Source organism: Necator americanus, chromosome IV (genome assembly GCF_031761385.1).
Source record: "Necator americanus strain Aroian chromosome IV, whole genome shotgun sequence".
In the NCBI taxonomy this organism is placed as follows: domain Eukaryota; kingdom Metazoa; phylum Nematoda; class Chromadorea; order Rhabditida; family Ancylostomatidae; genus Necator; species Necator americanus.
In genome coordinates, this window is record NC_087374.1 from 24056597 (window position 1) to 24084579 (window position 27983).

The 27983-nt window shown below is 42.1% G+C and overlaps 7 protein-coding genes across 8 annotated transcripts; 1 reads left to right on the forward strand and 6 right to left on the reverse strand.

Annotated features, from left to right (window-relative positions):
• Nucleotides 1-1912: 1912 nt before the first annotated feature.
• RB195_002513 (uncharacterized protein) lies at nt 1913-2857 on the forward strand (the record flags this gene model as incomplete). Of its 2 annotated transcripts, none has more annotated exons than XM_064199807.1 (1): nt 1913-2857. In XM_064199807.1, one exon carries the CDS (start codon nt 1913-1915, stop codon nt 2855-2857), a length of 945 nt encoding a protein of 314 aa, XP_064055688.1. The 2 variants fall into 2 exon arrangements, with proteins under 2 accessions (XP_064055688.1, XP_064055689.1); XM_064199808.1 differs by having other exon boundaries at nt 2069-2857.
• A 10975-nt stretch (nt 2858-13832) lies between these two features.
• RB195_002514 (uncharacterized protein) lies at nt 13833-14207 on the reverse strand (the record flags this gene model as incomplete). The annotated part of the gene is made up of 1 exon (XM_064199809.1): nt 13833-14207. The coding sequence occupies one exon, from the start codon at nt 14205-14207 to the stop codon at nt 13833-13835; it is 375 nt and encodes a 124-aa protein (XP_064055690.1).
• Nucleotides 14208-14297: 90 nt separating this feature from the next.
• On the reverse strand, nt 14298-14606 carry RB195_002515 (uncharacterized protein; the record flags this gene model as incomplete). The annotated part of the gene is made up of 1 exon (XM_064199810.1): nt 14298-14606. One exon carries the CDS (start codon nt 14604-14606, stop codon nt 14298-14300), a length of 309 nt encoding a protein of 102 aa, XP_064055691.1.
• A 33-nt stretch (nt 14607-14639) lies between these two features.
• RB195_002516 (uncharacterized protein) lies at nt 14640-15047 on the reverse strand (the record flags this gene model as incomplete). Its single annotated transcript, XM_064199811.1, has 1 exon — nt 14640-15047. One exon carries the CDS (start codon nt 15045-15047, stop codon nt 14640-14642), a length of 408 nt encoding a protein of 135 aa, XP_064055692.1.
• A 118-nt stretch (nt 15048-15165) lies between these two features.
• RB195_002517 (uncharacterized protein) lies at nt 15166-15579 on the reverse strand (the record flags this gene model as incomplete). The annotated part of the gene is made up of 1 exon (XM_064199812.1): nt 15166-15579. The coding sequence occupies one exon, from the start codon at nt 15577-15579 to the stop codon at nt 15166-15168; it is 414 nt and encodes a 137-aa protein (XP_064055693.1).
• A 317-nt stretch (nt 15580-15896) lies between these two features.
• Nucleotides 15897-16421, reverse strand: RB195_002518 (uncharacterized protein; the record flags this gene model as incomplete). Its single annotated transcript, XM_064199813.1, has 1 exon — nt 15897-16421. One exon carries the CDS (start codon nt 16419-16421, stop codon nt 15897-15899), a length of 525 nt encoding a protein of 174 aa, XP_064055694.1.
• Nucleotides 16422-16586: 165 nt separating this feature from the next.
• RB195_002519 (uncharacterized protein) lies at nt 16587-16919 on the reverse strand (the record flags this gene model as incomplete). Its single annotated transcript, XM_064199814.1, has 1 exon — nt 16587-16919. The coding sequence occupies one exon, from the start codon at nt 16917-16919 to the stop codon at nt 16587-16589; it is 333 nt and encodes a 110-aa protein (XP_064055695.1).
• Nucleotides 16920-27983: the final 11064 nt, after the last annotated feature.

The window sequence follows — 27983 nt, forward strand, 5'->3', positions numbered from 1 at the left end:
TGTCTCTTTATTCGTAATAGCCGTAGCATGGTTGAATTATTAATGAGTCATTGATGCTGGTACTAAAAAGGCAATTTCGATCAAATTACCAGCACTCTAAGCTTCTGGGTATCATGATTAACCACAACGGTTTCTTTCCTCTTTGGTTATGCTCATTTCACTCCCAGTCAGAAGAACGAACTAATTTTCATTTACGGAAACTATCAGTCACGGTGTGGATTATTTGCCCCTTATTTCCACTCAAAATATAAATTGTCGGAGTTCGGGCGGGCTTAGCGCAGTCGGTAAGGGGTTCCGCTGTCTGCACGATCGATCGGAGGTTCCATTCCGCCCAAGTGTGCTTGCGTTAGCATCATTTCCGAGAATAACCTCCCGCTGGGTGGGTATCTTGGACATCAGAGTATTGCGTCAATCATAAAAAGTGTCCCTGTGATAGTCTTCGGCGGTCCCTAGGTTTTGCACTTACAACCCATAGTTTACTTCCTCCGCAAACCAGCATTCGTACAAAGGCGCATCTGTACGACATTTAGCTAAAGTTTCCACTAAATTGTTGCAATCGCTCCTCATCGATCTGGGTCAACCAAAATAGAGACATATTTTCGGGCTTCTGAGATGTTGCCTTACGTCATCAAGAGCTAATTCCAATTTTTAAAAATAACGTCCGAGTAATTTCTTATGGTAGCAAAATGCGGAGGCTCGGCACACAATTAAAGGCATATCAGAAATGAAGGAATCCGCGGGAGAAGCTAGAAATGTGTTTGTAGATTTCGGAATCTTTGGTGATTCCGCTCTCCATCGTCGTAAAAAAAACGGCGTAGGAACCGCCTTAGTTCCAACAAGTTACGTTAAAACGCTCCTCTACGTATGCTCCGTACACGTTCTTGTCCCCTCAGCAGCTTATTCATTTGTTTCACTTGATTAAGCTGATTAGAAGACACTATTGATCTTCGACTGATCGCACCTCGATGCGGCGCGTTGCAACTGTCGTGAAGGAGGAAGAGATGGGGGACCGCGGCTTTTCTCACCACGTCAGAGTCCTTGTATGTCGCCTTTAAAAACAATATGCTAAGTGCAAAATTTCCGAATAGTTCCGACGTAACTCTTTAGCATAGTATTTGCACCTCTCCTAAGTGGCACATAAAAAAGCGATATCATGTAGCCTGCTGGACAGATGGCAGTAATACGTTTGAAAATAGATCTGAACTTATATTTGCGTCTATGTCCAGCAAACTATAAATTCAAGTTGTTGATAGTCGAATTTAAGCAACAGCCAAGATTGTTAACAAAATTTATTACGGCTAACGTTTCGGCGTTGTCGCCTTCGTCAGGCCTGGAAAGTAAGAACATTTGCAATATATCCTCTCAAGTGCCTCATCCAGAACAAGTCATCATTCCCTAGGATATTACACCCGGAAACAAAAAACAAAAAAGCCCAAATCGTTGTGCCTACCTCAGTAGCCGCGTTGCCGTGATGTTAGCGGATATCCGCGTCGTGCAATCGCTCCGCTGATACTAATTAGGATGCGACCCGCATATGACCCCGTAGATCAAACCCGCAAAGGTTTTGATACAGAGCCAGCTCGTTGGTCACGGCTAAGCACTCTTCCTTTCTATTCATTTTTGGACCTTTTGCATTTATCCAAGACGCTTCTAAAGTTCTGCGAGCTATAATTTCGGGTTCGTACGAAAGAATTGTGACAGCTATGCAGAAAGCAACGTAGGTGGCCCCACGGACAGAATATCTTGGCTTTTGAACGCTATACTTGCACCATTGCTCAAGTATGTTCCCGCGCATCTATCCAACACCAACATGTTCCTTGAGCAGCTTAAAAGAACGCGTTCAGAAAAAGAATGTGTCATCGAAACTTTCGATGTCACATCGCTTTATACAAATGTTTCCAACGGCGCTGCAATGCAAGCTGTGTTCGAGCTACTCGTAGAACATCGGGACACCTCAGACTTGCACGGGTTTTCCATAAGGCAAATTATGACGCTCCTGGATGAATGCTTAAAGTGCTCCATTTTTCGTTGGGCCGGCAACTATTATAGACAGGTCAGGGGATTGGCCATGGGACAAAGACTAGCTCCCACACTAGCCATTGCATTCATGTCCAAAATAGAACAACCCATTCTGGAACGGAAACCTTTCCTATATTGCCGTTATATTGATGACTGTTGCATTATATGCCCCACTCAAGACGAGATGGACACTTGTTTCGATCTTCTAAACCAACAGTCCCCTTACATACGGTTCACAAGGGAGAAACCCAAAGAAAATTGGCTGTCCTTCCTCAATGTAGAAATACAGTGGTCCAATGGTGAATGGAAGACACGATGGTTCCGAAAACCTAGCAACAAAAACATTCTAGTTCATTGTCTTTCCGCTCACCCTTGGAAAACTAAGAAATCTGTGGTTAAAAACATGTTTAGGACAGCCGTAAGGGTCACATCAGATGTCCAGGAGCGGATCGATGCGATCAACCTAGCGCAACGCATCGCGAATTCTAACGGTTACATTGGTAATGTAGCACGTAGGCCAGATCTTGGTGCGCAGCAAGAATATGCCACACTGGTTGAGTCGAATAAGATCAATTTCTGCCTGCCCTTCATAACCGACGACCTGAGTAAAGCTATACGGCCTAGTCTGGTGAAATGCGGTCTTGAGGACCAAGTGAGAGTTTTGGAAATACCTCCAACAAATCTCAAAAAACAACTAGTTCGAAACAGAATGTACGACCGCTTCTGTCTCACTCCAGACTGTGTAATATGCCCATTCGGGAAGGAAGGAGACTGCATGGTCTCTGGTGTAGTCTATCTGATTTCGTGCAAAACATGTGGGGACCAATACATTGGCTAAACAGGGCGCCCCCTTTGTGTTCGCATTAAAGAACATCTAAGGGGGATGAAGCAATCGAATGCAGCAACTCCCCTCGGAGTTCACCGCAGACAATGTCATGAAAACGTTCCTTTCTGCATAGCTGTCACAATTCTATCGTACGAACCCGAAATTATAGCTCGCAGAACTTTAGAAGCGTCTTGGATAAATGCAAAAGGTCCAAAAATGAATAGAAAGGAAGAGTGCTTAGCCGTGACCAACGAGCTGGCTCTGTATCAAGACCTTTGCGGGTTTGATCTACGGGGTCATATGGGGGTCGCATCCTAATTAGTATCAGCGTAACGATTGCGCTACGCGGACATTCGCTAACATCACGGCAACGCGGCTACTGAGGTAGGCACAACGATTTGGGCTTTTTTGTTTTTTGTTTCCGGGTGTAATATCCTAGGGAATGATGACTTGTTCTGGATGAGGCACTTGAGAGGATATATTGCAAATGTTCTTACTTTCCAGGCCTGACGAGCCAAGGCGACAACGCCGAAACGTTAGCCGATCTTGGCTGTTGCTTAAATTCGACTATCAACAAGTTGCAATCTCTATGCCAAGATTCAAGGAAAGTCGAACTTTCGCACTTATAAATCCAAGCTTGGACACAGAAGGCAGGGATGACTGACGGTACAATTTTTCTTGTATCACCTCTACACCAAGACATTAAAAAATGCACATTAAACTCGAAGAGACAGTGCAGGCAGCATCTTACATTTAAAGAAGTAATTACAGCAGTACTGGTGAAAACATAACATTCATATTCGAAAGTAGGTCAAGTTTTGAAAATGAGTTTTAGGACGAATCAGAGAACGAAGTAGGTAGATGATCATGAAAGAAAGAAGAAAAACAGCAAATGTACCATCATCGAGTTCAAAACGGGGTAGAAAGTTGGGAATCTCGACATTACTGCTACTGAGAATTACATTATTACTACTGAGAATACATGATTAAATTCTCTCATCCCAAAAACATGAAGAAAAAGCTGTCTTCCATCCATAATATCCAGAGAATTGCGTTAGCAATTTAGACTTCTGCCTTATTTTGAATGCAAACCACTCATCTCAGCTCTCATAAAAATACTGCAGTTAGAAGCTGTAGCCGTAGAAAGTGTAAAAACTGAGTATAAAAAGAACTTCTCTTTGAAGCCCTAAAGACTTCAGTAGTGAAGTCTTATCCTATCGTTTCAAAGCCCGATCTAACCTTCTTAGAGAGAAAAATCAGAAATATGTGATCAGCTTTGTTTTTCTTTAGATGCAGTGTTCGGGGAGACATTAAACATTAGGCACTCTCCACTAACTCCCAAAAATACAGGAATGCAAAATGTGAATGTCAGATAGAAAGTTTAGCCGAGAATATAAGCGCCTGAAGAAAAAGGTCCTCACCAAGCAAAATACGCGAACGCTCGCTGTAAGCTAGTTAATAAGAGATTAGCAAAATATACTTTAGTGGAACACACCTCATTTTCTGAGGGTACACGGGTAGTTTCGCCAGGTGTTATTCGCGGATATCGTGCGGATTAGTAGCTCTGAGTGTTCTTGATCAACCAGAGGTTGAGGAGGTGGGAAGAGAAATCATCATAACAGTCGCAAACTACGCTCCTGTCCCACATTGGAGCAACAACCTCGAACATTTTCCGAACGTTGCTTCTAAGGAAGACGCTTATAAATCAGCCAGAGAAAAGGTTGGAATATCAAGTAGTGGAGAAGGATACGAAAACAAGGAGCTTTTTATAGATGTCTTTTTTTAATTTATGAATCCTCATTAAATCACCGCACTACATATGGATGATTGCTTCAACTTTTCCAATTTTTCACTCTATAAATTTTCGAATGAGACGTTTAAACAAGGAAGTTGAGGTTTTTTCTCCACCACTTGAATTTCATCCCTCAAAAATGAAGTCATTTTGGTCGAAATTGTCAAAAATATCTTTCCCTCCACTGCCTTTGCGGCTCACTCTCTATTAGAATCAGTAGCAGAGCAGTAACAGAACTATGACAATTCTAAACAGCAGAAAGAGAAACAACTGACTATATGATAAGGTGGGGTAGGAATACGGGAAAATAAATATGACCGAGAAGAAATAAGATCCTCATCTCATTTGGTTGCAGTGTGGCGCTGAGAAATAAAAACAGCGAAAATTGTGCCATAGACTATAAAAAAGACTTCCACATGATCCCTTCTCTTTCAGTTTTTCCTCTATGTTTCAAAACTCTTTCCATTCAACTTCTCTATAACGATCAAAATATCCAGGTCTAAAAAAACTGCAATTCAACCTTTCAGTGCGTATTGCATCCCATTTTCTCCGTTATATCTCTGGAAAATGTTCGCCATTGATGTTACACCTGATTAATACTTGATACCAGTAATCAGCGGCAGTGCATCACACTGTTAAACCTGAACACATTTCCTTACGTTTCTTTCATTTCATTTTTCTTTTATTCTTATTTTTCTTTTCTTTCATTTTCCTTCATTTCCTTCCTTTCCTTCCTTTCCTCTTTTCAAATTATCTTCCTTTGGAGGATTCTTTCACAGAAAACTCCTGGTTCACGTAGTCTGAAGAACTCGCTGTCATGGGCCTTTAAAACGTTACAAAAATGAGTTTGCAGTAACGTTTTGGATATTTTGAAACAATTTGATCTATCAGGAAGAGCAAGGTGAATTAGATATGAATGAAATTCTGTGAGATGGTGCAAATGTTTTTAAAGTCAGTCCTTTTTTTGAGAAGGCTTCCATATCTCACAGTATCGGCATGCTGGTCTCGCACATTATCATACTCTCGCCGATGACTGTTGTAGATGACTACGTTTGAAAATGTCTAACCTCTTTCGACTCTCTTGTTCGAATGGGGAGAATTCTAGCCTCCATTCACATCTTAACTCCTTACTGAAGAGGTTCCCACTCAGGCGATAAGCTTTATCTCATTTAATGTGCGTAGCTGTGGTCTCGAAGATTTCTGCAATTTCTCCAATTTTGGAAGGCGACGTAGGGCTCTGTTATTTTATTTTCCGCTAACTTGTCTGCATATGTACATATTACATACGAGGGAGTTTCCGAGAAAAATTCTTGCTGTCAGCAATGAACGCTTCTAGAAGCGTTAGTTCATGCACTTGTCTGCGTGCTCTTGTATGTCCATGTCTTCTTGCATCTATCTGGCTTTCCATACATAATTTAGCAGCCCGTTATCCGTCCATAAGAACTTCCATGATTATGAATTAAGTTCGATGGACTCATCCCAGTAAGAATCATCAACGCCTAGCAATTCATTACTTTATGATTTATATAGTCAAATTTGATTAAAGAATTACGTTGGAACAAAACTTCGAGCCATATGCCTACATCGTTTTTGTTTTCGAAACCTTTGCGTTTGCGGATAGTAGATTTCAAAATTGCAAGCAAAATATCGGAAAATTTCTGGAAACACAATTACCCTCGAGACATATTTTTGCTATATGCCCAGCATCACTTGTGCTTTCCGTCGTGCACTTTTCGCTGTCACTCTCTGTGCCCACGAAAGGCATCATACTAATCTTTTTTTTTATCAATCTTGATTAAGTTGTAAGGCTATGAGGAATCTACCAAACGTGGCGTTTCTACACAGAAAACGAAAATATTGGAAACATGAATTCTATCTTGTGCATGTCTTCCACTTTTCTTCGCCACCTCCTTCTGTGTGTGCGTTTTATTATGTCTTATGATGGGAAAAGTCACAAAAATATACATCCTCCTCCTTCACTTCAAGAATGCAGTTCTCAGCGTTCAGTGGCAGCAGTGGCTTGCATTAGAGACTCAGGCAATTCCTTGCCGCTCGCTGATCTAGGACGAGTGCTTTCAAGCAAGCACGGTTTTAGATTTGCATAAAATTACAGCTCTGCCGTCCTGTTTTTACCTCCTTTTAGTGGAATTAGCCTCGCGTTTAGCTTCGCGTTTTCATTTTGTGTCGGATTCTTCAGAGTTCGCCTCTTTCTATCGACCCCTTATTCTCCACCCACCCACCGTGGGCTGCTCCTGCGCACCTCCTCCACATACGTTGTTTTCATAACTTGTTTTCGATTTGTTCTCTTCAGTACCTCTGCGTAACGTTATAGTTAAGATATTCTACACCAGCTTCTAAATAGATCCTGTCCAATCATTCGGATCATTTGTCAGCCACTTCTTTATTTACCCTATTTATTCAAAGCTGCACTTCTTTAAAACAAAATATTCGTTTTGATTTTGGGACTTCTGGAACTGTATAGTTTGATAATATAAAAAAAATCCAGGTTTTTAATGTAATATCATTAAGTCGGTAAATACGTTCTAAAAATCGTAATGGAGTATTTTCTTAGCTCATCCTTATTTTTATAGTAGATGGTAATGAATTAACTAACTGCGTCCGAGTTAGTTTTCCATCCTGGAAACATTCTCAGAGTGGAGAACTGCATTTGAAATTAACTGTAATCAAAGCTATTGATAAACAAAAGGTTGGATAGTTTCACACAGTATGTAGTCTTGGTGAGGGAGCACAAGGTAAAACCGCATCGGCTTTTCTTCTCGGTTTTTATCTTCATAGCTTGCTTTTTTTGCTTCTTGCCATTAGTTCCTGACATTAATATATTTGAAGAGGCAAAAGTCGGATGAATTCTCAAGAAGCTGATCTTCACGAAAGCATTGGCATTGCAAGAATTTCCCTTGTATTTATTCACTCCTTCTCCCTGCATTGAACAATGCGGCTCCGCGGCGATTGCTCCGCTTGTGTCTGAAATATATGGCGAGCTGACGCAAATGGTTGATGGTAATGTGCTGCCATTAAGGAGGATAGAGTCTGTGATGAAAATTTTGAATGACACAAATTCCATCGAAATTGGCATCACTCAATAGGCCTCTCGCTCTCTGAGAAAGTCAATACATTTGACTTCTAAATAAATTTCGAGAAATCGCCGAAGGAATTCTTCCCTAAAACTGTATGAGCAACATTCAGCTTCAAGCTTTGAAACCTCGCCGCAAGTGGAATGTACGACTGGAAGACTAATAAACACATTGAAAGCGGCGAAAAGTGATTATTTAACTACAAGTGATCTACTTGCGATTTCTATGGGAAGAATCTTTTAATTTACTAGCTTGTTATCTGTTTAAAAATGTTTTACTTCCGTCAAGTTCGTAACTTCTCAAAAATTCCAAACTATGGTTGTCTGTGATAACAAAAATGTCCGTTATCGCAATTGCCTTCATCTTAACTATTTTAACTATCGTTTCACTTTTATAACATCTTATTCCCGCGTATCCACTTCAAGTTCTAAGTATCTTGGTTTGCAATTATCTGTGAAGCGCTAATTTGTAGTCGCAGATAATTTGGGTAAAAAGTGCTTCCGCAGTGCACTTGGCTCATTGAAGGCAGCGTATTACGAAACTGACGACTCCGAGGCCTTTTTGACAAATGTAGGGTTCGGGGCGTAGGCGTTCTCCGCTCATTTCCACCTAATCGTCCTGAAAAAATGGCGTTTGTTCCTACGAAGCACATGAAAACGCGACAACTTTCTGCAAGCGGCGCTTCCACAAGCGAGCGGATGGAGATCAATGAACTCTCTCCACCAACCAACCCAAGAAAAACTGATGAAGTGGCTCCTGGAGGAAGGGGGAGGGGAGGCTGTACAAGGAGGAGAAGGATGCGCTTTGTGACGTACCTCGCAGAAACAAACGCCATTCCCACGTCGTTTCTCAGGACGTTTGGGAGAAGGGGGGGGGGGAAGGGGTTAGGGGGAGGAAAGGGGAAGGGGGAATAGAGTGGGGTCACGCTCATACTAGTGATACTAGTATTCTACACCTTGAACTCTATATTTGCACTCAGGGACTCCAATATCGTCAGTTACGTGATACGTCGCCTTTGAACTCGTTTGATGAATGTTGTCTTTACATGGTAGGTTTCCAGAGTTGATGACAACAAGCAAAATAGTAGTAGTTAAGAACGATAAGACGCAGATTCGCGTTTTTAAGTTCCTCTGAATTGCTGGAAGAAGAAAGAGAGAATGGAAAATAAGAATGAATGATCATATCAAGTCTTTTTGAACGAACAAGCCAACTTCTGGCTTGAAGCGCAGTGGTGAAAACTTCTTTTGAGACCACACGACCGTTAGTTCGAGAACGCCTAAGGGCATATATGAAATTTCGCTACAAGATGGGAAATTTTTAATTCCGGATTCCCAGAGTAGGGTGGTTTCTTTTTTAATTTTTTTGGGTACTTTCCTATTGGACGTATGCAGCGTAGTTGTGAGAGGAGACGCTGCGATGGCTTTCGCTGGTTCGAAACCGTCTAGGCCAACTGAGCCTTTCATACGGGGGTTGGGAAAATTTCTGAGGGAAAGCAGTGACTTGATAAATCAGCCAGCTCCATAAGTCTCTGTCCATGCTGCACAAACATTCATGAATCTCAAATAATCCTAAACTGAAGTCGAGCGTGCTGATGCATCCCAAAAGAATTAATCAAAGACAAACATTTTGTCTCCTTCCTCCTTGATAGAAACATCAAAACAGCAACTCGAAATTATAGCAACCCTTTGGGGGCAGTTGTTATCTGATAATTTGTTCGCCCCAAGAGTCGAGGAAACGTCCGTAACAACATTTGCGTAATAGCATGAATCACGTTGAAGAAAGAAGTAAAAGTTGCTTTCTGAACTCGATGTGTAGAGAGAGAGCCTTTCCCTACAGAAATGTAAACTTAAATATGAGCGTGTGTTTGTTATACTGCGACAGTGTTGTAGTAGTGTTTTTCAGGTGAGAAGAAAAGTGGTAAGGGAATGAAACTGAAATCCAGGTTCTAGCACTCCATTATTTTCTCGACTAACATGAAAAAGTTGCTTCGTGAAAAGCTGTTGTGTAACTGATTTAAAGCACGGTACAACCAAATTCAGCTAAAAGAATCAAATATACGTGAATTACACATAGATCGACACTTCTAGACTGTTCAGTTCAAGAAGCAACTTTTCCACATTAGTCGAGAACATAATGCCTGGATTTGAACACTCACACAGATGTAAGGAACATATTGAGTTCTCTCCAGTCTTAAACTGAGTCTGAGACATACTTTGCTTGTATCACAGCAAAAGCTTCGTGAGTTATTATTATTATTAGTGATCATCATTGTGTTCTTGAACTATCTGATTTCTGATTTTGTAGGAGATGCTTTGCGTTTTTGCTGTGATACAAGCAAGGTATGTCTCAGACTCAGTTTAAGACTGAAGAGAACTCAATATCGGAAGTTCCCCAGGACGCTGCCTTTAAATGATAGACTAAACGAGATGAAAATATTTACACCTGTCTTGACGTCAATGAATTTCGATTACAATGACGTCATGAGTTAATGTTGCTTTCATAGAATCTCTCCATGAAACATTGTTTTGTAATGATCATTTCCGTCACAGACGAATCTAGCTCTTTTCTTCTATATGCAAAAAAAAAAACACAACATCGAAAATCTTCAACTTGACATCCATGCATGTGAGACCGACCTTCCTCTGAAACCCAAAATTCCCTTGCCTTTAGGAGGAAGCTGTAGACTGTGCCCTTTGTGAAGATACGCTTTTGCGCGGATTTTCATACAGTAAGAATTTTGGGGGTTGCAGCCCTCGAAAATTCTTACTTCAGAGCCCCATTTTATGTTGCGCGTAATTCTAACTCTCCAGCTGCCAGCCGATAGGAAGCGAACGCATGTCTCCGACTCTCTGCTTTTCAAGTGCTCTGCGTAGATTTGGGGAATGTCCCTCGATGCTAAGTGTCTCACGAGTTACGTATTCTTCGGATGTTTGTATTTTTCAGCCATTTTCAGCCCATAACGGAGCGGCTGGTACGACACTAACGAGGAATTGGAAGGCAATTTGAGCGCCGAGCGAGCACCCTGGGGGTATTTGACTCATCGACGGTGAGGAGAGGACAAGAATAAAGCTTCGAGGCACCCACACGTCGGATTGGTGCCACGGCAGAGTATTGATTGGGAAAGCGCTTGGATTCGCAGAAGTGAGGTCGATTCCTTACTCCGATGCACGCCATCGAATTCCCACGTTCATATTTCATTCTCGGCAGCTCATCGAGTCCTCGTTCGGTCGTTCGTTCGTTGCTGCTCTCGCTGTCGCTGTGGCAATCTTGTCCTCTTCCTCTCGACAGCAGTTTCTTGGCCTAATCCAAGCGTTCATAAGCAGCACAACGACATAATGTGACTGCACAACCTCTAATTAAACTAATGAGATGTTGCAATATTTCCACGTGCTCATTTTTTTATGTTTCTATCTCGAAGCTTGGGGATTTGTTGCTATTTCACCTCTGCATAGTTTTTGACTTTCGTGATTGCGTTTATTTTTGTAATTGTCCGCGTCCATTATCGGTAATCCTACAAGCATCCAATTCTCATCTTTAGTTTTGATTCACTTTCCCTTTCGTTACGGTTTCCCACGTGGAATTTAACGCAACAAGTATTTACGTTGCAGTTGTTGGAAATTCCCTAAAACCATACACAGAACTTCGTTCTTTCTCTCTTCACATTTTTTTTTGCGTGCGTTTGAATTTAGTTCTCTCTTTTCTGACAATTCACACCCTTCTGTGTACATTTGTCTTCGCTGTGCATGCCAGGAGTACAGGAGTGAAGCTGTACTTCATTTTCTGTCCATCTAAGTCATTGGGTCCGGAATCCTTCGGAATTATTTTCTATCCTTCCATTTCATTCCGCTTCCATACGTTTTATCTGTCACTTGCACTGCTCCAATTTCATCGCCCGAAGCACGCTTAACAGAACGCTCTCCAGCCGCATAAAATGCAGACCTCCTCCTTCTGTCCAGCTGATTTCGCAAAAGGTTCCAAGAAGAGCTGCTTGAGCTTTGCTGCCCACTGAGTGTACGAATGTTTGATTACCTTACAGAGGAAATCCGACAGAGCGCGTCCTTAAATACCTGCTTTGTACGAAGGGGCTCTCAAAGCCATTTATGTGCATGTGGTATTTTTATAAAGTCTAAATCTAGGTAGAAATACCGTTGAGATAATCAGGCAATCTTCAAGTTCATGTCTTTGATTCAGAATCCCTCAAAATCTCATTCTTCTCATTCGTTTTCTTACAGTTTTTTCAATGGGTATTGGGTATCGCCTGTGGTCATGTTAAAAATCATTTACTTATATTAAATGTTCAGTTTGCGGTATAGAATGAGACAGTTATCACAGAGAAGGCAATTTCAGAACGCTGAATAAGTTAATTTGAATGTTATTCTTTGGAAATGACAACAAGAAGTCTCGAAGAGAGATATTCAGCATGACAGATAGAAATTTTTACTTCAAACTCCAACTCTGTCAATTTCAATCATTTCAATTTCGGCGATTCTGCCGAAACGTTAGCCAGTCAAATCATTTAACAAACTCGTGCACAACTTATCAAAATCAATACGACATCCAAGGTTATGCCGAGGTTTATCGAAAGTCGAACTTTTCAATCGATTTCAATCAGGTCAATCACATGAACGTTTGCAGTGATCTCGCGTTGGTACTTCAGCATCTTACATCACATTATATTCTTGACACATTCGCAATACTTTACTCAAAATGAAACAAAACCACTAAATTGAGAAAGCCGACGCCGACAGATCCTCAGTTTGTGTGTGTGGGTGTTACTGAAGAGGAACATTGATTAAATATCCGTTGCTCGAACGCAGATGCAATGTGGAGCGGATTTCCTTTTGAAGAGAGATGCTCGCCATAACAAGCGAAGAACCCTAGATTCTGACCCGGAACCAAGAATCCAGCTACTTTTTTCCTTTTGGAACTCCAGTGCATTCCCAGGGAACAATGAGAAGGTCAAATTACCTCAGCAGCTCTAGCAGTTCCGCCCTAGTGCTCACCAAGCCTTCCACCCCTCCGGGGTCGATAAATTGGTAGCAGACTTGTCTGGGAGGATAAAAACACTAACATGATACATCGGCTAGCCACCGCTGGTCACTGTATAGGCCAGTTACACGTTCGTGAACCTCAAACGATTCTGAATTGAAGTGAACGTGGTGGCGCATCCCATGATTAACGCCAGGCACTTTATCCTCTATTCTCTAGCAGTACTGAATCCTCTCTAAAGCATGATGGAATAAATCCAATTTCCGATCCTCATTTATTTCTTTTGAAGATTTATGACTTTGCTCCACTTTTTTTGAGCGGATTTCCTTTTCTCGTGATGAATAATACATATTCTGGATCACTTTTTCCCTCCAGAATGCATCTTCTGCTTTTGCTTTGGAGGAATGCTTATCCACATCAAAATTTGCGGAGATTTTGTTTCTTCCGTAGTTCGCGGAATTGTTCATTTGTGGTCGTATTGGTCACTGCTTTTGTTATAATTCCTCGGCAGCTACTGTACGAATGTCCAAATAACGAACTACTGTAATATGGATTTGTTCCTATCGGCAATTTAACGGAAAGAGATCTGAATGCTCGTCTCGAGCGCGCTGCTTCTTCATTTTCAACGAAAACAATTCTCTTTCACTGGTGATACGGCAATAAAGTTCAATACTTGCCAAATCAGATTGTTTGCGACATCCTCTCTACAGCTTACAAAAACTTCCCTATCAAAAACTATTAAATTATCCTAACTTCCCTTTTCTCTGCTCTTGTCTTTCAAATGCTGTTTACTAAAAGTTGTGATGACTGCTGACTCAACCAAGACCGACTGACTGACAGGAAGTTGCACTCCTATAATTGGCTATACGATAATTAAATTTCATGCATTGTGCTCACAGTAGCAGCCCAGTTACTAGCACCATCACTTCCATTGAAGCCTCCCACTCAATTTTTTAAACGTAGGCCCATTATGATGGGGTGGATAGAGATGTGGAAACGCTATATAGACAACAACGCTACAACAGTTTATATATATATATATATATATATATATATATATATATATATATATATATATATGACTTACTTACTTGACTTAATCGGCAGGCTGATGTCATCGCCTGACGCGATTACCCGCATCTTCGCCGAGGTGTGCCGTCCTTGAACACAGCTCTGCCCAACCTTCTCGATCTTCTGCGAGAGCTTGCACAGAATCAATCCATTCGTCGCTATTCCATACTCTGCGAAACCTTACGTCTCGCCTAAACTGCCTATCCACGCCGAGTGTCCTCAGGTCCTCTTTCACCGCCTCAGTCCAGAACTTCCGTTTTCGGCCAGGCTTCTTCCAGCTCGAACCCGACGAACTCCTCAGAACTCGTTGAACAAGACGATCTACCGGTCTCCTTAATATACGACCAAAGAAGCGAAGACGATTTACTTTAGCCACTTTCGATGGCGGTGCAAGATGTTGATGTTTTCCACGTGTCATCCGCCGGTATACCACATCAATTTCTGCGTAAAGATCTTCATTGTGACATACCCTAGGCCAAAAGTAGCCAAGTAGCCGTCTAAGCAGCTTTCATTCCGTGCGGTCAAGCCTCTCCATAACCGTTGATGGTGCTGCCCAAGTCTCCGATCCGTACATCATGATGGGGCAAATTGCGAATAGGTAGACTCGCAGCTTGACTTCGTTGGTGATGGGGGTCGACCACAGGCATTTCGTTGAGGAGTTAAATGCAGAAGTGGCCTTAGCGCATCTTTGCTGAACATCTCTCTCGTAGCTGCCATTGTTCTTCAGCGCACAGCCTTGGTAACAGAACTCATCGACGAGTTCTATCGGTTGTCCGTCCACCCTGATTCCCGTTCGTGATCTCGAAGAGATCCACATCTGCTTGCATTTATCAGGGCGTAGGCGTAGTCCCTAGGCTGCAGCCAACTTCGATACAAGGTTGACAACATGTTGAAGTTTCGTACTGCTTTCCGCGAATATAACAACATCGTCGGCGTACTCGAGGTCAGTCAAGGGGCACCCAGATGGTGCTAAGACAATGTCGGCAGGACACTGGTCGACTGTTCTTCGTATAATGTCGTCGATTGCGAAATTGAACAGGAAAGGTCCTGCCACTGCCCCTTGTCTTACTCCAGTTACCACTTCAAACGGTGTTGTACATCCGGCTGGTGTTCGAACTGCAGCAGTTGTTCGTTGATTCATGTCATCAAGCAAGCGAACGAACTTTCCTGGTACTCCATCGGCGCTTAGCGCGTTGAGAAGACGGCCTCGGTGAGGAGAGTCGAACGCGGCTTCAAAGACCAGAAACGCTAGTTGCATTGGCTTCGAATACCGCTGCCAGATTTCGATCACTCTCCTGACGATGAACACCTGGTCAATCGTAGATCGGCCAGGACGAAAGCCAGCTTGCTCGTCGCGCGTTGTTTCTTCGTGATGTTTAATGAGTCGGTCCAGGATAATGCACTCCAGTACCTTGTACATAACACGCAGCAAAGAGATTCCTCGATAATTCCTGTGGTCCGTGACGGATAACTTCTTGTGGAGGGGAATTATGATAGAGTCTCCACGAGTCAGGTATCCTTTCGTTTATCCATATTGAACGGATGATCTTTGTCATCTCACGAATCCCAGACGGAGGGAGATATTTTAGCATTTCTGCGCTAATCCCGTCGTCTCCACCAGGTTTTCCATTCTTCATTTTCTGAATACAGGCCAGGACCTCCGAATCGGTCGGTGGCTCCTCGTTAACCGCACATATCGGTCTATGAACGTATTCGAGTTCAGGAGCTGACGGTGCTAGCCGGTTCAGCAAGGTCTTGAAGTGTTCCTTCATTAGCAGTGTTGAGGACATGGGAACATCTTTTCATTTTGCCGCTATACTTTTTTAGTAGGGCGTAGGCTTTTCGCGGGTTCCTGTCCTCCCACGCCTTCTCAAACTCCATCGCTCTTGACGTCCACTCGTTATCGAGGTCTTGTTGCAGTTGACGACGCAGCTTCCTTCTAATACGCTTTTCCTGGTTGAAGTCACCAGCGCTGCGCGCGACACATACAGAATTGTATGTGGATTTTGTTTCCGCAAATGCAAAGGCAAACTTCTTCCGCGGCAATAGAACCGGGAGCGTTTTTCTTGCAGAGTTCTGGATGCACTTTGTGAAGGAATCCGCATCGCTAAGCTTCTTCCTGGTCCGTACTCCAACATGAATAGTTGCGGAATTTTCTTCTGCATTCATCGTCTTTCAGACCTGCCATGTCGATTTTCAGTTGAAGAGGAACTCCTCGGTTTCTCTTGTGGAACCGTATCTTGAAGCTGAGAAGAAATGGGCGGTGGTCAGGGTCGAACGCGACGTCCCAAACAGCTCTAGATTTTCTGATATCTGACTGAGGAATGTTCCTCGCCAGAACGTAGTTGAGCTGAAGTTTAAGAGTCCTCATCTTCCGCTTGCGCTGCTCTTCAGGCGTTAAAAGGGTTGACCCCTGCCACGTGAGCTGATGGCGTCGATGATTCCTCTTAAACGTGGAAGCGATGATGAGGCCCGTCTGTTCGCACAAGTCGACCAGACGGTCACCGTTGTCCGACGTGCGCTCCGCTGCATAGTACCATTTTCCTAGCACATCGGATTGCTGTTCGAGTCCCATCTTCGCATTTGCGTCGATTCCGACAATGACCACCTGCTGGCTTGGTATTTTAGACATCAACGCATTGAGTTCATCATAGAAGGCGTCCTTACTTCCTCATGGTCCTCAGTGGTTTCCGTAGGTGTGTGAGCACTTACGATCCAGAGTTTACGTCCTCCGCGATCCCGCAGTCGTAAAAAGGCGCATCTAGACGACGTTGAGCCAAACTCCTCCACCAGATTCTTAATCGTTCCTCACAGCTATCGCGCAGCCACCTACTTTGTTCTCATCAGCATCGCAGCAGTACATGGTGTAATTTTCGATGCTGATGACGGGCCGATCTCTCATGCGTGTTTCCTGCAGTGCAGCAAAAGGCACACTGAGATATCGCAGAAGTCTGGATAGAGCGGCTTGTTGGAGTTCACTCGATAGTGTTCGGCAGTTCAGCGTCACGAAACGAATGGTTGTTGCCAAAGATTCCATGCTCCCTTCAGGCAGTTGACCTTTCAGGTTATGGGCTTTGGCGGTGTGCTGGACGACAGCACCTTTTTGCAATGTATGGGAAGCTTTCGCCATATAACAGGTTATATAGCTCGTACGTTCCCAATGCGTACACTCGAACACCTGATTGCGTTTAGTTAAAGCAGGGCCACCACGTGCAGGTAGCAATCAGACTCGTATACGCGGCCCCTTATATATATATATATATATATATATATATATATATATATATATATATATATATATATATATGATTTATAATGTTTTTAGTGAAATTTTTTTCACTCAGCGAACAATTATTTCTCTTTCTACCTGGAAGAAAAGGAAATAGATAAGACATATGTTGACCAATGTGTAGTTTTGTGATTAAGTTGATTTTGAAAAATATCGTATGGCGCAAGCACCATTCGAGGTTCACGAATTAAGCAAGCAAATCTCTAGCGGAAATGGTGGAAAATGAGAAGTGCACGTTTTTTTGGAAATAAAGTATGCTACAAGTTTTAATATACTTGTACCATGCTTTTGCGGAACGTTAGGCACGCGCAATGATCTTCAGAAGTGAGTGGTGGAATTACAACATTCTCAGGTGCTCAGATGATAATTACTCTCAGATTAGGAGACATGCAACTCGCCATGAACTAGCAGAAGTGCCTTTAGTTTCTTTCGTGGGCAGAATAGAGCAGTCGGTGATGTATGGCTGTGATGTACTGTGGACATATCAACGACTTTTGCACGTTAACATCAAGAGTAAAATAAAATATAATAAAGCGGATGACAATTTCAGAATCTTAAATAGAAATCAAATAAAAGACGTGGTGCACGAAACTGGAGCGAGAAAACCAATTTAGCGGATAGCTCTCCTACCTCGACACGAAGACGAAAGTATTCTGCAACATTGTCAAAATCAAACGTTGGCCCGAGAAAATCTCCACAGCATTCTCATTCTCGTCTTCTCGGTCGATCGAATGTGCATTAATTCCAAAAATATCCAGAATGTTCCTGTTTGTTGGTGCTGGCAATGATGAACGCGCTGACTCGCGACCAGTTGCTTCCCCCATATATGGCGGCAACCGTCACTCGTTCATCCATGTTTCTCTCAACTCATGACAGCTACTCAGTAATGTATTTTTTTATAACTCAGCTGCACGTTATGTGGATAAACATCTCAAACGATAATATCACGAGACAATAGCGTCTGTCGCTACTTCCGAGTTTTACGGTAGATCTTCTAGCAGCGTGCTCCTGAAACAACTTATAATTCATTTTCTCCAGCTCCTTCTTGAATGCACTGACTCAATAATATGTATAAGCGGCGTGGTAATACTATGGCCTAGCGCGGCTTCTCCCAATACAGATTTTCCCCCAAAGTGCGTCGTCCTCGTACATAGCTTTGCTCAAGCTTCACCAAGGCTTGCATAGACTCAATTTTCTCATCGCTGTTTCGTACTGCAAACCCTGACGTCTCCCCTGAATTGTCTATTCGCGCCAAGCGCGCTTGTTTCACCACCTAAGTCGGCAACTTCCGCTTACAGCCTGCTGGTTCATTCATAGTGACCGAAGAAGAGAAGAAAAGAGAGGCTTTCTGGCTACTTTCAACGATGGTGCAAGATGTTGATGCACTCCACAAGTGAGTCCACATCCACTTCCACTAAAAATGGTTATTGTGGCATACCCTGGCTCAAAAGCAACCAAACATCCATCTGATAAACTTTCATTCGATGGTATCAATCCTCGATAAACGGTCCTTTCCAGGCCTCTGATCCATGTATCATGATAGGGCTAATAGCAAATAGGTGCACTCGCAGCCTGCGTTGATAATGGGGGTAGACCATACTCTTGGTAAAGTTGTATGCAGGACCTTTGCTGTACATTACTTCCGTAGTTGCTATTTTCATTTAGCAAGCGACCTAGGTAACAGAAAGAAAAAAGTTCATGCTACGCATGTACGTTCATGCTGCGACGATAGCTGTAGTCGTCGGCGGTGACTGTCAACCTTCCGTAAGCAGATGTGTTCGATCAGGCAGGCGCGGTGGGGTGTAGCAGTTGGGACCAAGCAGGGACTCTCGCTAACACCATTCGTCACAGTGGTGCGAGTGTAGCTAAGCAGCTGACAATCTCGCTACGATCCGAAGCTGTACGCTCCACCGTTTCGCTCCGAACTGTCCGAGCGCAGCCGCTTAGTGAGCGTCCGGACGTTTTGTTCCGACTGCCCCACTGCCTATGACTACCTAAAGCCTGGAAGAAGACTCAAGGGACTGTGTTTTCCAAATTATTCGCCATCATCTGTTTCTAATCGATGTGGAGCAACGCGTTCGATTCGAATGGCGCATTGCCTGCGAGTGACGTTCGAAAAATTCGCTATCTGCGACTGCAACTCAGGAACCCGTACCTTTGACATTCTTTATAGCAGAAGCTGGGAAGTTTATGGGGAAAGTTTTTTGTTGGCTACTCAACGCGATCTTTCCCGGCATGCATTTTCTATAATGGACCTTTCATTTTGCATGGATGTTGAGAAAGCGTTGAAGAAGATGTTTCTGCCATTGAGTTGTCGACAGCACACAGTTTTCCTTGTTCCCTTATGCAAATAAAATGCAAGGGAACAAGGAAAACTGTGTGGAAACCGACAAACTGCAAATAGAAAAAAAACTGATTAGCTTCCTCAAACTGTGTTTGAGGAAGCTAAGCAGTTTTTTTCTGTTTCTCTTACTCAGTCGAACAAGGACAACCATCGAGATATCCTTCTAATTCTTGTACCTAATATGCAACCACTTGCAAGAGTTTTATTAACAAGAGAGGAGCCCAGTTTGATGTGCTGTCGTCAAAGCTACTGTAACCGCTGACTAGCTGTTCGCAATCCTTCGCCACTAGCGTAGCTTGCTGCATCGAAATTCAGACTTATACCGATGTAGTTTACTCGGCTAATGCCGAACAAATTTCGTGGTTCTTAATAAATAAAATTTTAAAGCTTCTAGGGATACAAAATACTCTTGTAGTTTATGATTTAGAGCGGTTTTTTTGCACTACAATTGATCATCTCGGCATTAATTTACTGAATTTATTTATTTTATTAACCTACTTTGTTAAAGGCATCACCCCACGAATCTGAGGTGGTGCAGATTTCAGGTGGAGTATTCGTATACGGGATGGGAGACTACGGAGAGGGAGGTGATTCCGTCCATTTCTTGCTAATTGCCGTAAAAAACGGCCCGGAAGATGCGGCGCCGCATAAGACTGGCGCGCTCCAATCGAACATCTTGTACAAAATGGTGCGCCAAAACGAATGAAGCCGTATCTTCCGGGCCGTTTTTTACGGTAATTAGGAAGAAATGGACGGAATCACCCTCCTCTCCGTAGTCTCCCATCCTTTATACGAATACTCCACCTGAAATCTGCACCACCTCAGATTCGTGGGGTGATGCCTTTAAGTTTTTTTTGAACTAACTCTCCGGTATTTTCCGGCTTTCAACGTAAACTATTCTCGTAGTACCGGTCATAATTAAATGTGGATGAACACAGTGACCTACTTTTCAACTTCTTTGCATACATGGATCATGTGTCGATTAGAGGTACGGCAATGGTTGTACGATCGATGGTTCAAAACCGGTAACTCAGGAGACAGTAAAGAAACCCTGCAGATTTTTCCGCGAATGGCTCCCAGACATCACGTATCCGGTGGTTGTCCCGGGGATACGCAAACATGCCATACCCCAGTCGTTCATGGAGACACAGACAACGATCCTGGATACTCTCCTGGCTATGGACGCGAAGAGAATCACACAGTTACAAAGAATATGAAAAGAAGAATACATGGTGTGTTATGGGCATCAGAATCCTTTTACATAGAGTAGGCTAGTGTGGATAGATAATAAACCTGTACACGACATGTGAAAAAGTGCACTTAATAATTCATGAGATATTGAATTGTGTGGGGTACAATGAAAGAAAGAAGGAGCAAATATTGTCTGGATGTAATCCTCGAGAAGTTTAGAAATCTATTCAAATTTACTCTTTTTCTCCCAAGAGGTCAGAGATAAAAAGTTGGAAAATAGGTGCTTATGAGACAGAAGGTTCCCTCTCAAGTACCTATTTTCCAGCTTTTTATAACTTCCCATTTATTCACCTGTTTCAAAACTGCTAGCATTATTCGTAAAGTTCCAGAGGCGATAACCTAAGTTATGAAAAGTTTTCAGCCTATAACATATCGGTAATTCTTATCTGTTACTTTTGGAAGCTGGAATGTTCCCCGTTTATATATACGTATTGATTCATGCATGTAATCTGATCCATTCAATGCATATCTTTTAGTCATACTTCACGTGAGGACTCCCCTTCTGGGACGGCTGCAAATTTGAAATCACTTTGCACAGTAATATTCCTCATCAAAGTCTCCATGAGAAAATTCCAGTTAATGTAGCTCGTGAACTAGCGTATCTAAATGAGTTTAATGTTGATGGACATCAGAATCCTTTTCAACGCGCCGACGATGCAAAGATCGGCGGAAGGTGGAGCCGTAACGACGGTGAATCTGCACCTCTTCGCTAATTGTCCAGATCTTGATCGGAGGCATTCTCAGAAATTTACGGGAGTCTCTTTATCCGCATACACGGATCGAGTATACGGCAGTCGATAAGAGAGTATGAGTATGATTGCATGATCGATGGTTCAAAACTCTAGTAATCCTTTCATCCTTCCGGGATCGATAAATTGGTAACATACTCATCTAAGTCTCTTAGATAAGTCTGTTACCAATTTATCTATCCCAGAAATTGGTTTGACACATCGGTTCTCCCCTCGGGGCATTGTAAGGTTGCATACCTGCTCAAAACCTCAAATGATTCTGAATTGAAGTCGAACGTACAGGCGAATACCCATAGCGATTGATCAACGCCGTGCACTTCGTCCTTTTTCATTCTTTGTGCGCAGAATCTGCTCAATAAATAGATCGAAAGTTGACAAAACAGCAGCGAATCTTGAGGATATCAGTGGCCATATCTCTGTTTCTGCTTGAACGAGAACTACTAACCACGACTACTACCTTTTGAACTATGAATGAAATATAATAGTCGTAAAAGCAAACTCTTTGCATGGAAATTAAATCGAGCAAGTAATTCATTTATGTAATTCTTTCATAACTTTTTCTGGTCATAGTTGGTCGTTTCGGAATCTTCAATCGGGGTAAACTGCCAGAAGTTGTAGCCATGCAATGAAAATTGTTCCAATAGCAGTCAAATCTAAATAGCATCACTGGGATAAAGCCATTTCTTTTCATGTATTACAATCAATTTCTTTAAGTTTATTAGAGTAAAACATATTTATGCTAACGTAATGTCAGTTTCTTAAAGCAAACAGCAACTTTCAGATCTTTCTGATATAGAATTTTTTTCATCCACATTGTACGGAACTTATTGTAAGGTCTATCAGTATTTGAACAGAACAGATAAGAGAGTACTGCTACATTTTTTCACGTTTGTTTTGAAACGAAGACGGTCGTTAACTGAAACGGCTGAAACTAACGGGGAGATTTCCCATTATTTCCCATTTTCTAATTTTTCCCAATGCCCAATTTTTTTCTCATGCTCATCAACATCTCACTAAGCGCATTTATTCTGCAGAGGGCTACCACCAGAAGAATAACGCCTTCCAGTGTCCTTGATCCTATCCTTGATGAAGTGCTCATTTGCATGTCCTAAGGCGATGCCTGCGTGTGTGTCAGCTGGCTGTCAAGGTGAAAAATGCACGGATCCAATATTGAGCAGCGGCAGTGCGTGTCGGACAGTGAATTGTGGCGAATGCGTCGCGGCTGTCGGTGATGGCAAATACCGATAGCCTGGTGCCGAAATTGTTACGCTGCGTTAATGTGGGTAAGGGAGGAAGTGTCTGGCGTTAGTCAATCCGCTTGTGATGCGCCACTTCAAGTCAGAATTGCTTGAGGTTCATGAGTTTGTTTAGCCTACACAATGTCTTTTGTGGGCTAGCCGATGTATCAAGTTAGTGTAATCCTCCCAGAGAAGTCTGACACCATTTTATTGACCCCGAAAGGATGAAAGGATGAAAGGCTTGGTGAGCACTAGGGCGGAACTGCTAGAGCTGCTGAGGTAATTTGACCTTCTCATTGTTCCCTGGAAATGCACTGGAGTCCCAAAAGGAAAAAAGTAGCTGGATTCTTGCTTCCGGGTAGGAATCCAGGGCTTTCGGGTAGGAATCCAGAAGAGCGTGCATGGCCCTGAGGCGGTGTCGAACCATCAGATTGATTGTGCAGTCACAGCGGAATCTTTTATCGACTGTGCTACAAACGCAACACCCTTTGCTGAGCTGTTTGGGTAAATGCTCGCAGAAAGCTGGTTTGCTCGTCTTACACAGTCCTTGCATCTCTTTCAGTGATATTAGTTCTTCGAGCAACTTTTCCCATCGTCTCTATAATGTTTGGAATGGATAGAGCAAAGCTGACAAGCCCGCAAATTCACGCAAAACATTTTTTCGTTCTCTCACAAGAGAACAAACTACGTAATTAGTCTTCTAAGTTCAACTCATTAAATTTTTATTGGAATCATTTGCATGATGTTAGCACCGATCTGTGACTTATTATCGGCAGCGAATGAAAAGTTCCTCTCCTTTTAGTAAATCTCATTAAGATTTTGGAATCTCCTCTTACCATTGAGCTTTTTTTCGCTTGTTTTCAGTCATTCCTCGCATTAGGAGTAGGAGAAGCTTATTGATTACATTTTCATTCCTTTCAGCATTCCCTTGCGCTTCATCACAAAAACAGTCTATATTTTTAACGTAAGACGTAAGTTGTTCTGGAAATTTTTTAGAGATTACAGATAATGTCTGTCTACTTGCAGAAATGGTAAAGCAAGTGACTTTTTTCATACTCGACCACTGACCATTTCTGGAAAAAAATTGAGTATACTCGAAAGCACAAGATTTTCTTTTGAACTCAGAAATCACCAGTTTTTGGATAAAATAAGTGCATAACAAAGATAATCGGTATTTGGCACTCGCTTCGTCACAAGTGATGATAGAAAGTATAAAAAAATGAAGCATTTCTTGTGAACATCTGTAAACCAACACCGACTCAACTTTCCGTTCCCTGAAATGCTGGAATTGCACCTTTTTTCTGACCCGATTTTGATTTTGCAGCATGAAAAGATTTTTTTAATTGAAAATTTACACTATTCTGAGAATAGAGGACGAAAAGATAGCCTCAATTTAAATTCCATCTGGTCGATGGCAGATTTCGTTTTCTTCGTTTTATGCTCCCTTCTACGACTTTAATTTCTGTTGTTCTTCAAGATAGTAGAATCAAAATGAAGTCATATTGCTAATGTGAAAACGTAGATCAATACTTCCAGAGATGTTGGATGGAATAATTTCGAGATTGCAGCAGATTTGAGTCCAGATCCAAGTGTAGTCAACAAATTAGTGCACGGCAAAATTGTGTATTTATCGAAAAGATTTTCCAAAATGTTCAGAAGAACGGAATGAGGGGCTATTACAGAAAGCGGACTGAAAGGCCATGAGTTTGCAAAACAAAAGAACAGTTGAGCGAACTTACACAGATGTATTATCTTGCATTTTTTGAACGATGGCAATCCAACACTTTTTGAGATTTTTGACAATAGGTGTTGAAGTTCATCTGCATGTCTTTGTAAATAGATATTTTCTTTTACGCGCGTCATGTCGAAAATACAGCAAAGTATTTGGATCATTAGAATTAAAATCCACTTTGTCGAAAAAAAAGTCATCCTTGCACCGTTATTATAATTTAAGGGTGCTCATATCTTGGCTCGCTCGTCCTTCTTGTTAGAAGTTTTCGGCTTCAGGAAAACTTCATCTGTCTGTATACAGTGATGACCTGCACGAAGATTGTGGAGAGTAAACATTCTATTTTCTAATCCAATTAGATTTCCTCTCATCATTTTTGCAGCATCGCCATTATTCAATAGATTTTCTTTTGAAAGCTTTGATTTCGCGTCTTTCAAAATAAAAAGCTCCTGCATTCGTTTTGTTACCTAAAAAGAAACTGAGTTACTGGAAACATACCGAAGAAGAAGAGATGAAACTAGGAACAACAGCCTTTCCTCGACATAGGCATAAAATTTGAACTCGGGTTATCTTTCTGTTTCATTTGAAAGAAAGCCAATTCTTAAGAAAAATTTCAAAGTGAAGTCATTGCATGGCGGAAAGTGTGATACTAGATTTTTAAAAACCATTTGTATTTGTTTAATTTTGATAAGGATTTATGAAAGGTGATTGTTTATATTTCTGACTTCAGAACGAAGTGAGCACCGAATATTGGCTGGTTTCCATAAATCCAAGCTGGCATACACGTCTGGAACCTTCATGTTGAAACCGTTAATCGTACATGCGATTAAAGATACGTGTATAGGGTCACCGTCACCTTCGGGAACTTCTATTTTATGTTTAGTCGCTTGTTCTTTCATCCATACACCATCTTCATCTATTACCTATTAAGCCAAGATTAGCCATTGGAGCTCATTTTGACAGATTAGATGAAAGTTGCAGAAGATGTTTGAATATGATCTCTCTTGAGTTTTTCCATTTTACTTCTAACAATCGCCCTGTAGTTGCCCAAAGTTTGCTATTTTAAACTAAGTAAGAACAAAAGCAATGAGATTAAAGGCATCACCCCACGAATTTGAGGTGGCATTGATTTCAGGTGGAGTATTCGTATACGAGGTAGTTGATTATGGAGAGGGGGGTGATTCCGTTCATTTCTTCCTAATTGCCGTAAAAAGCGGCCCGGAAGATGCGGCGCATGCTCAAGGCTGGCGCGCTCCAATCGGACTCGTTGTAGGAAATAGTTCACCGGAACACTCGAAGAAGCATCTTCCGGGCCGTAGTTTACGGCAATTAGGAAGAAATGGACGGAATCACCTTTCTCTCCATAATCTACGATCCCGTGTGCGAATACTCCACCTGAAATCCGTACCACCTCAGATTCGTGGATTGATGCCTTCAATAACGTAATAACAGTGGTGGTTATTTGAAACTTCCTTACTTGATAGACAATCAAGCAGACGATTCCTGCTTCCTCCCTTCTTGGAAACTCGGCAGTGTGAACTAGGCCTACGTATTCTTGTTTTGCCAACGAGGTTTTGGTGAAAACTCATTCATGATCTTCCCACAACATCGTCCTTATAAAAGGAAACCAGATGTTCTTCAACTCTCTTTTATGTCGATTGCCAAAATGCAGCTTTTGGTTTTCTTATCAGTGCAAAATCGAACATAAAAAGTGATTCTGTAACCAGCCGTAGCCGACTTTTAAAAACCAGTGTGTTCTGAAGTTCCGCACTCGTTTTGTTTGTCGTTGTTCAGTTTAGTTGTTTATGGTCAATTTGTATGTGATTATACCAATGCGATCCGCTCGTGCTGTACTCGTGCTGCTAAATAAGAAGCAGGGGAGTGAGAGGAATAGATAGTAGGTTGTTGGAGGTGAAGTTGTCTAATTTTACGCGCTTCCTTAAACACAGATGGACCTTCTCAAAATAACATTTATGAAAGAAAAATAAAGAATTACAATATTATATTTATATTTAGCAAAGGGATGCCAATGAGAAAAAAGCTTGCGTAGCTTGCCAAAACTTTGAAGTTCGAGAAATTATTGGGAGCCCTGCTGGGTTTGGGCTTCAAAGCACTGCTCTAGCAGAAAGTTGAGTAGCAGACTGAAAAAATAGTAATCGATGGGCAAGAAATCCGACGAATAGTGCAGGAGTGAATGTCCTAATCAAGTTCGTGCCATCTTTCCAACGATAGTTACGCGATGAGTGAAAAAGTGCTGGCACAGATGATGGGAGTCTCTTCCTGTCGAATTATGCCGAGACATACTGAAGTTTTTCTCTGCATTTAGTGGAGGAACTATGTACATGTGTGCCTTGATGGAATCCTTCGCAATCAGAAAGCTATGGATGAGATCAGGTGGAGAACTTTGAGCGTGAGCGTCTTTTTCTCTGGAAAATAGTTGGTTTCCGTGAGTAACCACCCACTCAGTCTATCGTTTTATGGAGAATTCGTCGCAATTTAGAATCAGTTTGAAAACACCGATCGTTATTGTTTCGCGGAAGAAGCAAGTTATTTCTTATCTCAAGAAACAAAATTTTCTGGAATTTGTTCAGCTCGCTTCAGCAGCACCGATTTGTCGATGTTCTTTCCGGCTTTCTTCCGATGTTCCGAATACTGTCCTTTTGCTAATTTCTTTGTTGCTCGCAAACGAGCAGTATGCTAATCTGTTTTAGCTAGCGACCCCAGCTAATTATAACATGCAACTGAGCTATTTTTTTAGTGAGTTTTGAAAGTTAATTGAGGCAAACGTGATCCAAATTTCCTTCGAAAAACTTTAGACTCATCTAAAGCATCTTACAAAGGTAACATCCGCTTGCCCAGAAATGCATATTTCTCCTTTTTCTAAACATCAGTTATTCTGTTTCATTATTTAGAATGAAGGCGGGTGTGGTGTAGCGGTTAGAGGTTCCGCTTCCTGCACGATCGATCGGAGGTTCGAATCCGCCCTAGTGCTCACCAAGCCTTTCATCCCTCCGGAGTCGATAAATGGGTACCAGACTTGTCTGGGAGGATAAAAGCACTGACTTGACACATCGGCTAGCCACCGCAAGTCATTGTATAGGCCAGATACACGTTCGTAAACCTCAAACGATTCTGAATTGAAGTGAACGTGGGGGCGCATCCCAAGCGGATTGATTAACGCCAGAGACTTTATCCTTTATCCTTTATTTGGAATGAAATACTGCGAAGTCTAAACTCTCTATTGCTAACATGGAAAATCTCGTTAAAAAAGCCTTACAACTGCATAAGAAGGGAATTTCCGATCATATTTCTAGATTTCAGATTTATTTGAGCTTGCCAATCCCAAATATTTCATCTCGTTTTTGTCTACTTCTATGGCCGGCTTCAGACTTCTACTGGTAATCGTTTTGCTTGCTTTCCGTTACCAATACAAATGAAAAGCAGCAACACTTCCCGCAAATTTCCGCCATAAAATTAAAATTGCTTCTTTCAAAATTGTTTCGCTCTGTTCCTCACGAACATAGACATTGATGAAAAATTCCATCTATGTCTTCTTCTATGTATTCTTGTATTCATTTTGCTATAAGTGGGTGA